Source organism: Plectropomus leopardus, chromosome 12 (genome assembly GCF_026936395.1).
Source record: "Plectropomus leopardus strain MGB_pleo_1.0 chromosome 12, ASM2693639v1, whole genome shotgun sequence".
Classification (NCBI taxonomy): domain Eukaryota; kingdom Metazoa; phylum Chordata; class Actinopteri; order Perciformes; family Serranidae; genus Plectropomus; species Plectropomus leopardus.
Window position 1 is genome coordinate 16,002,406 of NC_142187.1, and position 12,165 is coordinate 16,014,570.

At 42.6% G+C, this 12,165-nt stretch overlaps 1 protein-coding gene across 1 annotated transcript; it reads left to right on the top strand.

The window, feature by feature from the left end:
- Positions 1–4,957: 4,957 nt before the first annotated feature.
- Positions 4,958–11,640, top strand: angptl4 (angiopoietin like 4). Its single transcript, XM_042497881.2, has 7 exons — positions 4,958–5,593; positions 6,450–6,560; positions 6,674–6,761; positions 9,295–9,408; positions 9,563–9,658; positions 9,905–10,189; positions 10,298–11,640. Exons 1-7 carry the CDS (start codon positions 5,066–5,068, stop codon positions 10,480–10,482), a joined length of 1,407 nt encoding a protein of 468 aa, XP_042353815.1. The 5' UTR covers positions 4,958–5,065; the 3' UTR covers positions 10,483–11,640.
- The last annotated feature ends 525 nt before the right edge of the window (positions 11,641–12,165 follow it).

A 12,165-nucleotide genomic window follows, 5' to 3' on the forward strand; every position in this document is an offset into this window, starting at 1 on the left:
ATCTCATAGGTCTGACAGAAAAATAATTTCAGTAAATGGGACCATGTGAGGTAAAATTTAATAGTTTTTAAGGAGAATTTCTCTTCAGTTTTCCAACTCGCAACTGGTCTGAATCTTTATTGGAGGTTATTTACTTTATTGGAATATATTCAGATATTCATTTCTGGCAAATACAAATGGAAAAAGTCAGCGAATATGAAACCTCAAAACCTCGTAAAATACTCCCAAACGGAAAAGATCACAGATCCCAGTCTATTCATGGGAACCAGAGGTCTGCAGCTCTAACTGGCTCCGGCACCTGTTTTTTTTTTTTTCTTCTCTTCTCTTCCTCCCTCTTTCCATCCCCTCGTACATGACTAAGTCTGAGGGCTGCACTGGGATTTACAGATGTTCTGTGTTTGGAATCTGGGTAAAAGGTCACCATGCCGGCTAGAAATGGGAGTGGCCATTTTGGGAAACTGAACAAGCAGCTGTGGGGAGGTGTGGATCCAGTGATGATCGCTTACATACGACTGTGTGGCTTAAGAGTTGAATGAGAGGATAAGGAAAAGATTGCTAGGTGTGCCCATTATTGTGGAAATTGTACAAATAAAATCAATGTTTAATAAATTAGTTTATTCTATGTGACACGGAGCCCCTTGGTTTCTGTTTTTCTTGTTGATCCAACATAGTATCTATGTGTATCATATATAATGAAATTATATTCTGACAATTCTGCATCATTTACAGCATACCTTTGACACTTCAAGAAATACATTTTGCACAAGTTTTTAGCTTTAATATATTGTGAAGTGAATGTTGATTGCACAACCGGGGCTATAGAGTAAAGACACCATTTGCCTTCAGATTAGTTCTCTATAAGCCTCGCCTTAATTGTGAAATTCTGTCTGTCATCACGCACAATCTACAGGGAAAATAATGGCTTGATTTACAGCACAAAGGAAGTGCATCAACCATTTCACAACCAAATCAGGATGAGGACAGCATTTTTGTTCTCCCCAACTTATCTCGATACAACAGTTTGTATGATATCTAATAAAATATTACCCCACAAATGACACTAGCACTTAACTCAGAGTTACGTAGGTTCGGTCTAGGAAAAGAAACATGTTGACAACATAAGTTCCAACCACCTGTCTCCTTGGGGAAAGTCCTGTGTTTTTAGACCCCTCCACCAGCCCAAACTGCCCACTGAGACTGACTCTCTGTCTTCTCTCTCCTTCTTTACTTCTGTCAACGCATTAGTCATGTGATCTCAGCCTTCCCAATTACATGGGTTATACACAAATTACTGGCTTATGATTACGTTGGTTCTAAGCAAAATGTGGTGCATTACTTTTCGTAGGTATACATACAAACTGTGCATGAAAACAGCCTGGTTTTCCGTAGTGGTTATCTGTAGCTATCCCCACTTATCAAAGACGATCAATGTAGGTTCTTTGCAGTTACTATCCCCAGTAACAGAACGGTCAAACAATGGAAATAATAATGCAGCGTGTCCTGTGGTATTGGTGGCTGTTTGGCTCTGAGGATAACAGAAAGCAATATGTTCGTCTTTGCAATAGCAGCACCACCTTTCCACTTTTAAGGTCCAGTATGTAGCATAAAGTGGCATCCGTGAGGTTGCAGATCTGTAACCAACTTCTCCCATGTGCCAAGCATGTAGGACAACTACAATGGTGGACTCGAAAATGTTAATTGTCCTATGTAGAGCCAATATTTGGTTTGTTTGTTGGGAACTACTGTAGAGCAAAATGGTGAACTCCTTATGTAAGTATACACTGCTCATTCAAAGCTAATGAAAACACAACAATTATTACTTTCAGGTTATTATAAACTAATGAAAACAGAATTATGACTATTGTATACCAATTTTGGCAACAGATGCCCTAAATGTAACACATTGAAGCTTTAAGTAACATCCTCCATGCGGGACTTTTGCTTGTAATGGAGTATTTTTGCAGCGTGGTATTTTGATATAAAAGTAAAAGATTTCAACACTTCTTCCACCACTGACACGAATGACAATATGTTGTTGAATTATAATGCAATTCTGTCTTAAAGGTTAGATGGAAACCAGTAGGAGTCATCCCACACTTTACTTTATTTAAAATCCCATGATTTACTACGATTACAATAACAAGCAAAACTGGAATTTTCCCAGACAGTTTGACTCATGCAACCTAACAAAACAAAATCACAATCATAATTTCCCTGAACAACCTGAGGCTATTTTATACACCTACATTCCACTTCATCAGGCTCCTGAACAACCAGCTTCTCCACACTGACACAGCTGCAATTCATCTGAACCACCATGGGTATATTTCTCAAAATCTCCATATGTCCAATATGATGCAGTCACAGAGAGCCAAAAATGAAGGCCTGCACTTTTTCTCTCACACCCTCACTGTACAGCCAGCTCACATACCTGCTGAGTTCTGTAATGTCCCTAAAGAACGCAACAAAGCGTGCAAGTTCTTTACATGTACAATCATGACCGCCATGTACCAGACGGATGTCAAATTATACTGTTTCTCTATTTTTCTCCAGTAGTGGGTGTCTTTACAAGATGTTCCTGCTTGTACCTGCTGCAGACAGATACCTTTCAACCACTTGACCTTTCCCCTAAAAAACCTGTTCCCATTCAGCAGTGACAATTCTGCTGTAGAGTAACTCAAAGGACATGGATCATCACTGTAGGTAACACAGCAGTTGCTCTGCGTTGACCTCGGTGGTCCTCCTAGAAGAGAAAATTTTGATCTAGAAACATTTATTTTTAACTGGAACGCAGCATACTTCAGTCGGTCTGGTGGAAACCCCTCTCTGCTGAGGCTTCGAGGGAAATAATGCATGTTTGTTGCATTCCAGACACTTAAGAGAGGGCCTGTAATTCCCCTGCACTGAGTTTCCCCTTTAGCACTGTCACAGTTACCTTTCACCTACTTAGTCTGGGCTGCAGACAGGAGAGGGTTAAACCTGCTCCTTCTTTGTGGTCTGGCCCCTGATCACGCACGGCCTACGAGCTCCCCGGCGGAGGCTGTTAGAAAAAAAAAAACAACCGCCCCGTAATGTGGGCATTCTCTGTGCCGTGAACTTTCCCCTAATTCTCACAGTCCTCACGGCCTCCCAGCAGCCGATTGTTGCTGAAGAGCACCTCAGGCCAAAATTGTACATATGTTCCTGTCATGACTTACTTCACGCTATTACTGACTTCATTCATTATTCCCATTGTCCAAAGATTATTATGAAATCCTGTTTTTTAGGGGCCATTCTTTTCCCGCACAGAGAAAATTACCTTCTCAGCAATCCCCGAATAAGATCCCACTTAATCTTACCTTCTATGTATCTAGATTATCTTACTCTTTATTCTGACCTAAAGAAGCATTTTAACATTATTTTCAGTTTGTTTCTTTAAAAAACGAACAATAAACAAAGCTCATACAAAAAGAAATTCTGTCAGTGCGACACCTGCTAGATATGTAATTATGATATAATCTCTCTCTGTCAGGTGAATAACACTAAAGATTACTCGTTAAAGGATTGTTGAAAGGCAGATCAAAATCAGGATGATAAAAAGACATTAAGCATTAAAGAAATGATTCCCTTCCATCACAGGGGGCCAGAATAACTAGTTTTAAAAGCTATGGTTTTATGTCAGCATTTTATATTTTTGGAAAAACAAATCGTACAATTTTGACTGAATTCTTTCTCAGTCTTGTGAGGAAAGATGTATTATGCAGTTTCCTTGATGATGCAGATTTGACTTACACTAAACTTTGCACATTACTATTTTACTTAATCTCACTCTGCCTTTGCTATTCATCGAAGAGGTTTCAGTAAAGTAAACTGTGCCAGAAAACACATGATATTCAGAGGGAAAAAATAGACATGGGGAACTTTGTAAAAGCAAGATCCATAAACTGAATGGCAATGAAAAAAAAACAACAGTCCATTAGTTTGGAAAAATAAAGTGAGCGGCTCTGGCTCAGAAGGTAGAGCGGGTCGTCCATTAATCGGAAGATCTTCCTCTAATCTCAAGATCGGTGGATCGATCCCCAGTCCACATGTCAAAGGACAAAAGACTTAAACACTCCTGATGGTTGTGCATTGGTGTGTGACGGTGTGATGAGCAGGTGGCATCTTGTATGGTAGCCCCAGCCACGAGTGTATAGATGTGTGTGTATAGGTGAATGTGGCATGTAGTGTAAAAGCGCTGAAAAGATGCTGAAGAAAGCTAAAAAAGACTAGAAAGGCGCTATACAAAACGCATGCCCAAGGAACAGAGGGCCCTCCTCTGTGACTTTGTGGATTAATGACATCATGAGTCTCTGAGTATCCCCTCAGATGGTGATGTGTCTGCTCTATAAAGATCTGGCCTTTCATTGGCACCTCTGTGTGTGGTCCACTTACACAACAGCCCATAAAGCCCACGTTCATTTTCAGTTTAGTTTACTGTAAATGTTTTTTCCTGATCTGAACAAATAGTCTTGCACTCAAGGTTTTAGGATTTCTGCAGAAATATGCGTGAAATGTTTAAGACTTATTGAATAAATTCTCCAAACAGGTGCACTCTTGACTTTGCGATCTTATTTTGGTATTTTTCTATCATGATTGATTTCAGGGGTTTGCTATGCTGAATGGATTAGCTCACATTGTGTTAATTCAATACTTCACAATAAAGGCACACATTTGTCTCACTGCTGGGGGTATCACTGTTTCATTCCCTCCAGCGGATAGTGTGTCTCCCACAGCAAAGACATGAAAAGCCAGTCTTTTTGTTATATCACGTCCCTCCTCCACCTCTAACATGAATAGTTAACAGTGAGGTGGAGGAGGGACAGAAACCTGAGAGTAACTGCACCCCTCCCTCTGCTCGGCTGGCCAATGGCAGGCGGCTTGCAGCTTAGAGTTGAGGGCTGTGAAACTATATAACTGAAGGCAGGAGCCGGGAGCCTGGGTTCACAAATCCAACTCAAGAAGCCAGGGTGGAACATTGCACACTTTTGCAACAGGACAAATATTTAAAGCAAAGATTTTTCAACAGTTCAGGACAACGGCAGCAATGAAGATAACGCTCGCAACTCTGACTCTCTGCCTCGTGGCACTCATGGCCACAGGTTTCCCTTTGGAGAGAAAAGGAAGCTCATCCTCCGGCAGTGCTGCCAAGGAGAAACGTGTACAGTATGCAGCATGGGATGATGTCAATGTCATTGCTCATGGCCTGCTGCAGCTGGGCCAGGGGCTGAAGGAGCATGTGGACAAAACCAAACTCCAGATGAGGGACATTTCCTCTAAGCTGAAAGTGTTCAACCGCACTGTGACAGAGCTGGGGAGGGAAAGCCAGAAGCTACGCGTGGAGGGGGAAGCCCTGAAGGCTCGAGCCCACGGACTGGAGGACAGAGAGGGGCAGCTGCTGAATGTCACGGCCGAGCTGAGGGAGAAGGCGGAGGAGATGCAGCAGGAGAGGAGGACGATGAGCGAGAGAGTGAGCAGGCTGGAGGAGAGGGTGGACAGCATGCTGCAGGGAGACGCTGTGCTGCTTGACACGCACGCCGGTGCCAAGAACAGTAGTGATGCTCGCAACATCCAGGTCAGAATACAAGAGTTTCTGTCTTTGGCCTTTGATGATAATAATTTGTTTGGAAAGGCAGAAAATGTTTAATTAAGGGGAGTTAGTTTGGGAGGAAAATTAAGCTAAATGACACTTTCCAATGTATGCAAAAGATCATTCCTATACTACAAAGATTTTACCATAAAGCCCCACAGAGCACAACATGTTTCATTGCAGCACATGGTTAAAGGCACTCAAGTCAAGTTACAGTATGCATGGACCATTAGCTTTTATGGTGGGGCTTTTTCCCCAGAGCTCAAAGGCACTAAATCAAAATGCACAAAGGGCAAACATTTGGTGGTGGGTGTAACAGAGTGGAGCGGAGGGGGGTTGGTTAACAAGCCTTCATGGCATGGAGCGTGCAGTACGTGCGGGGATACACTAAAGGCTTCTAGACAAAGGGATCTGCACGCATCAGCAGCTGCAAGAATGTCTGAGAAATTTTTCACAGCTGGAACATTTTACAACCTGTAGAGTATTCGGCCATATGACACAGTGGAAGAGGCTTATGAGAGCTGCGCTTTTCAGGACTCCGTTTACAATGCACTATGTGAGCCTGAAAGGCTTTATTGTGGGATGGAAAATCCCGCAGTGTGAGTGAGTTACATAACCAAGCCAGGCCAGTTAGAAAGGACAAATGCTTGTCATTTAGAGGAAGAAATGCGTGTCCGGGTTTTCAATGAAACTACAAGTGACCCATTTGTTGTGTTAATCTGGTTCCTCTGTGGCGATTTAGTTCTAAAGAGCCACATGTACAATTTACGCATAAGCACTGTGTATGAAAAAGTTGATAAAATACTAAAAATGTGGTGTCTCTCTGTCATGTTTCTGTCAGATGATGCTGGAGGCTCAGAACAAACGCATTGACGATCTGATGGAGCGGATCAGACTCCAGCAGGAGAAACTCGACAAGCAGAATGTGCGCATCAGGACCCTGCAGAGTCAGGTGAGGAAGGGTTACAACTAAGTTTGCAAACATTTCCACATAAGAGTAATTATATTTAAGTATTTTCTTATTTTCTGCAATCTCATCATTGGTTGGTTTCTACTTTTTTTCAGGTCCAACAGTCACGACAGAGACCATCCCCTCAGAGCAGCAACACTGACGTACAAAGTGCCGTCGCAGAGCAAAGCGACTCACCAGCCGGTAAGTAAAGCCAGAATCACCCAAAATCCTCTCCTGACACTGTCGTAAGCCGACTGAACAAAATCTGACGCCAAATGTGGCGGGCCATCTGTTTAGTAAGGCTATAAACAGGCTTAAATCACTAGCAATTAAAATCAAGGAATCTAATCAATATGGGACAGCTTCTCTGCTCAGCTTGACTCCACAGATATCAACTGGTGGACTTGTTTTGCAGAAACTGTGAAATCCTAATGTCATAATCCAATTAATACAGGATAGTATGAACACAATCAAATAAGTAGAAAAAAATCAGGCACTTTTCTACTTTTCGGATCTAAAATTTGTATCGTTATTTTTTTCTTTATAGCCTTAGTGGAAGCGTATTTCAACCACCAGGATCAGTTTAGTCAATGCCCTTCATACTGTGGCTTCCAGTAATTATAACAGACAGTAAATGATGCCCTCAGTGTGCAGCCACGCCGAGCAGCTGCTGTTCCCCATTGAACTGAGCTGTGACTGGACCAGCAGTCAAAATGAATGCTTTCATCCAGACTGTACTGGACTGGAAACACACCAACTGGGGAAGAGTTGAGACAGACTTTCAGCTCTTACCTATCGCTCTTTTTGCTCTCACTGAGGTGTGTTTAAATTCCAGAGAGGAGAAAAGGGGCGATGGAAAGAATAAAACTAAAAGCTATGCATACTGAAAATTTGTATAAAATTTTAAATTGGGATAAATTTACAGTCAAACCTCAGTTCTGGTGGACATGGATGAGAAGTAGGTGAAAGGTGAACATGGCTGAGAGCAGTCAGCCATCACAATAATACCTCAGAGCTCTGACATCAGCAGGTTTTGAGGAATGAAGGAAAAAAGAAACAAGTTTCTCTGGCAAGCTTTCAACTGGGGGAAAGTTCGCTGGTTTGAGTGTTCAGTCAGGGTCACACAGCTCAACAGGATTACGCACACGGTTCGTTTCTGTGGGGTGTGCGTGTGGGCGTAGACGAGGGGAACCTGGAAACTGAGAGGGAAGGCTTTGTACAAATCTAGCATGCAATGTTCCTCAGATTATTGTCCTTGTGCCTGAGCCAAGTAAAAAAAAAAAGGAGGGAAAACAATGGGAAAATGGGAAAAGGCAGCCTATATTTATCTGTGAACTTTGTACAGATATCCTCCACTGTTTTGAAGACACACGCCTCCTCCCTGCTTGTTGAGACGTCCCACCTTTTCGGGTAAAACAAACATTTGTACATCCCTGAAGAAGAATGAGCAACCTTTCCCCTAGATCTGTCAGGGAGTCAGACAACCCTCCTCCTCCTCCTTCAGTCATCCTCCCCCATCCTTACACACAAACACCCCACCACCACCACCTCCTTCTTTCCTATTGTACTGAATAAGAAGTGTGCCAAAGTTCAGGAGAACCCCTGACCCCCGAGGCGGTCTACAGCCACAACTGGCAACAACGAGTCCATGCCTCTAGAAGAAAGGTCATTACACACAAATGAGATTTTGTGGTTCTGCAGTCAGCTGGTGTGCGCACAATGAAACAATATGCCGGTGAATATCCAATAGAAATCAGTCAAATAGCATCATGTGATGTCATCCATGACAAAAAAGGATTAGTGAAGAGGTGCTTTTGGTCTTTTGCCTCATTTGGCACATGAAAACTCAAATTGGCTCCCCCGTTTTGTGTTACTGCCGTCTCTGATGTCCCCTGACAGCCCCCTCACCACCCTCTGATCACTCCCCGTGCATGCATCGACCATGCACTCCTACGTCACCAACTGGCTGCTGTGCACGTGAGGGAGGTGTGATGAGCGAGAGGGGAGGAGGGGGGATCAGTGACAGGGAGAAGGGGGTTGAGGAATGTTAAGGGTAGCAGTCTGCGCCACGCGCCTGGAAGACCATGCAGTGGTAAAGAAAGAAGTCTGCTTGGGAACTGGGAGAAAGGTCATATTTATAACCAAGAGTTCTCACTCTTTCCCTCTTGTTAGGTCAAAGGCTCTATCTGCTGCACGTTTATATCTCGAGACTTAGTGATAAGCTCACACGGAACGATAGTCGTATTTGCAGACACTGAGCTCTTGCGGTGCGGAGACACACGTCGCTGAGAGGTTCCCTGTGTTTTAATGGCCTACTTATCGATGTTGGGTAAACAAGTTCAGATTTCACTGAAGAGTTTGGCAGCAGACCAGCAAACTTTCCCTCAATTTTACAAACATTTTTTGCCTGCATCACAGTGACAAAGGTCAGGAGGAGTAAAGGTGAAGCAAAACACATATGTTAAATGTGTCATGTATAAATAGCACAGACCGCATTGTAATGGAAAGGTGATCACGCTGTTTGGACTATAAAGGCACTTTTCATTATTGGAAACTAGGGGTTTTAGGCGTCCTTCATACAAAAAAATGTGTGAAGCACTTAAATCCCTGCATTAAGAGAAACTGGTGGAAATGTCTTCAATTTTGTCAGAATAAAATTCCTCTTAATACCTATTGCCTTGCAGTGAAACTCTACAGAGCTGGTTGTCTTAATGTTTTTTCCTTCTTCTTTTAGATGTGGCATCAGACTGTCATGAGCTGTTCCTTAGAGGAAAAACCACCAGCGGGGTCTACACCATCCAGCCAATAAATGCAGAGCCCTTTAAAGTCTTCTGTGAGATGACAGCTGGTGAGTGGAGTTAACGTTTTCCCTCGGGTTTGCCAACAATTGCTAACCACTTAGACAATCAGTCACCAACCTTAAACTGTTCAAAGTCTTCAAACTGCACAAAAAGCTGCTGTTAATGTATTTCTGATCAATCTGTTCCTGTCTTTCTGTCCAGATGGCGGATGGACAGTGATCCAAAGACGCCAAGACGGCTCAGTGGATTTTGACCAGCTATGGCAGGCCTACGAGAAAGGCTTTGGCAGCCTGAATGGTAAATGCTCTTTTGACTCTGATCTCACTCTCACTCACCTGGACAGGTGCGAGCTTGCCTGGCCAGGTTCAGATTAGTTCACACAGCATTACCGCCTTTTACAACCACTGCATCTGAGGCCAAGATCTGCCCCCCAAAAGCATCTTATAGCTGATAAGCTTAAATTGGATCAAACAGAAGTCAGCGCAGTGTCTCCATTCTGGATAGCTTACTCACCGTTTCTCTTCTCTGTGTTTTCTTCTCCAGGAGAGTTCTGGTTGGGGTTGGAGAACATCCACTCCATTGCTAAAGATGGCGGCTACATCCTCAATATCAAGCTCGCTGACTGGAGTGGCGACGTAGCATCTGTCCGCCTCCCCTTCCATCTGGGTGGACAGGAGACCAAGTACTCGCTCAAGATTCAGGAGACCAACGCTTTCAGCCCGTTGGAGAGTTCCCTGGGGACTGACGCCGTCACCGGCCTGCCTTTCTCCACCCGTGACCAAGACAACGACAGGAAAAACGACACCAACTGCGCCAAGCACCTGTCTGGTAAGCAGTAAATTACACGCACAATGATTAATGCCTCTGTTAATTTACTCTCCAGTCTACAATTTGGGATAAAGGCATCTAACCTGATATTGTTATTTGTCTTGGTAGGTGGCTGGTGGTTCAGTAACTGCGGCCGCTCAAACCTAAACGGCAGATACTTCCAGAGCCCTCCTCCCAAACAGCGGCACCAGAGGAAGCAGAGCATCTTCTGGAAGACCTGGAGGGGCCGCTACTACCCTCTGAAGACCAGCAAGATGATGATTGCCCCCGCTGTGATCGTGAACAAGTCATAAAGAATAGAAGGAGACAGAAAATTGAGACAAAAAGAAGGGGAAGAAAGATTTTGGACTATTCTTTCTTTTCTTGGTGCTTGGTTGATGAGGTAGAAGTTTCCATTTCCCCTGGTTGTCTCCATGTGAGGAGCACCAGAGCCAAAACCCTCATAATAGAAGCAAAAAAAAACTCACTTTAAATGAGTTTCCACTGCTGTGTTCTCGGAGAGACGAGCAGATGCCTCCCCTGCACCTAGAGCCACAGATGGAAAAAAGAGACACTAATAAAACGTGCAGTGGAAAGTTTTTTATGTGTCGTACTAGTTGATTCCTGCTGTTGGCACGTAGCAGGGGCCTCTAGTCAAGACAACATCACAGGGCGAGTCCCGGCCTGTCCACTGTGGTGCAAGCCACAAAGGATTTCCAACAAGTCGAGACTCATCACTAGACATGAGGTGTCAACTATGGGTTGTTGTTGAGTTTGAATGTGGCTTTGTGCCAGCTCAAAAACAGATTAAGAGTTCCTTTTGTCTTGTAAAGAATGCATGTAGGGAGTGAAGTGCAGGCTGATTAAGCAAGCCTTTTAAACCCAATGGTGCGGACCAAATAATGACTTCGTTAAAACAAAGAGCCATTTTCAACATGACGTGGTGAGATTTGTGTTCAAACGTATTATGTAAGGTTATATATCACTGTAAACTAGGATTACCATGCAGAAACTGAGTTAAGTCTGATGTTGACAAAGCAGTTTGTGGGGCACTGAAAACCATTCCAGCCTTTTCTACAATACATTTTCTGTCTGCAACTTTGAATCAAATTAAGCGTTTTCTTCACCGACTTTAATTTTTCTGTGGAGGTTTTGATGATGTTGAGTCATAGTGACTTGTTTTAATATGAGAGGCATGGTTTTGTACATAGTGTATGAAGGAATGTCATCTGTCTTTTCAGAAATATAACTGTTTCAGATTTGTTATCTGTTGTCCTCGTGACTTGAGAGTTTGTTATTGTAGATGTTCCCTTTCCTTATTTAAATGCTAAAGAATCAATATATATATTTCTGGTGCTGCCTGTTTGTAATTTATATTGTCTATGTTGTGTTTACCAGATGTAAAATTGTTTTTTAAGAGACTTTAACCATTTTTGGGGCCATAATGAGCCAATAAAAATGATTTAAACTAATATTGCTTTTTGTCTGCGTATTATGTGCCACTTTGAGATTATCCAAAAGTTTGCAACATATATAACTTGAGCTAGTACGATACCATAAAAATAGCATACACTCGTCAACTCGTAACAGAACTGAAACAAAAGATGACAAATATTTCACAGATGCATACATAACATCAGAATATTCTGAAAAATATGGCCACAAATGGCCTATGTCAAAATAGGTGGGATAAAGAAGTTGATTTTTTTTTTAATACACTTTTGTCAAATGAAATGCTGGCCAATTACCCATAAATGGGGGAATGCCGTAGTTCCCAGCTTTAATTATGTAATTTACCCCTCAGCAATTATAATTTCACAATTTATTTATTATTTTTTACTGACTTAAACGGTAACATGTCATCAAGTCTAAAGTCTGGAGATGCTCTACAGATAATGAATGGAAGCCCAATTTTTACATCCACAGTAGTTTGTTTTTTTTTACCAAAATGAGCTTTATTCTATACTAATGTGTAAAAAGTGTACCCATATTCTCAG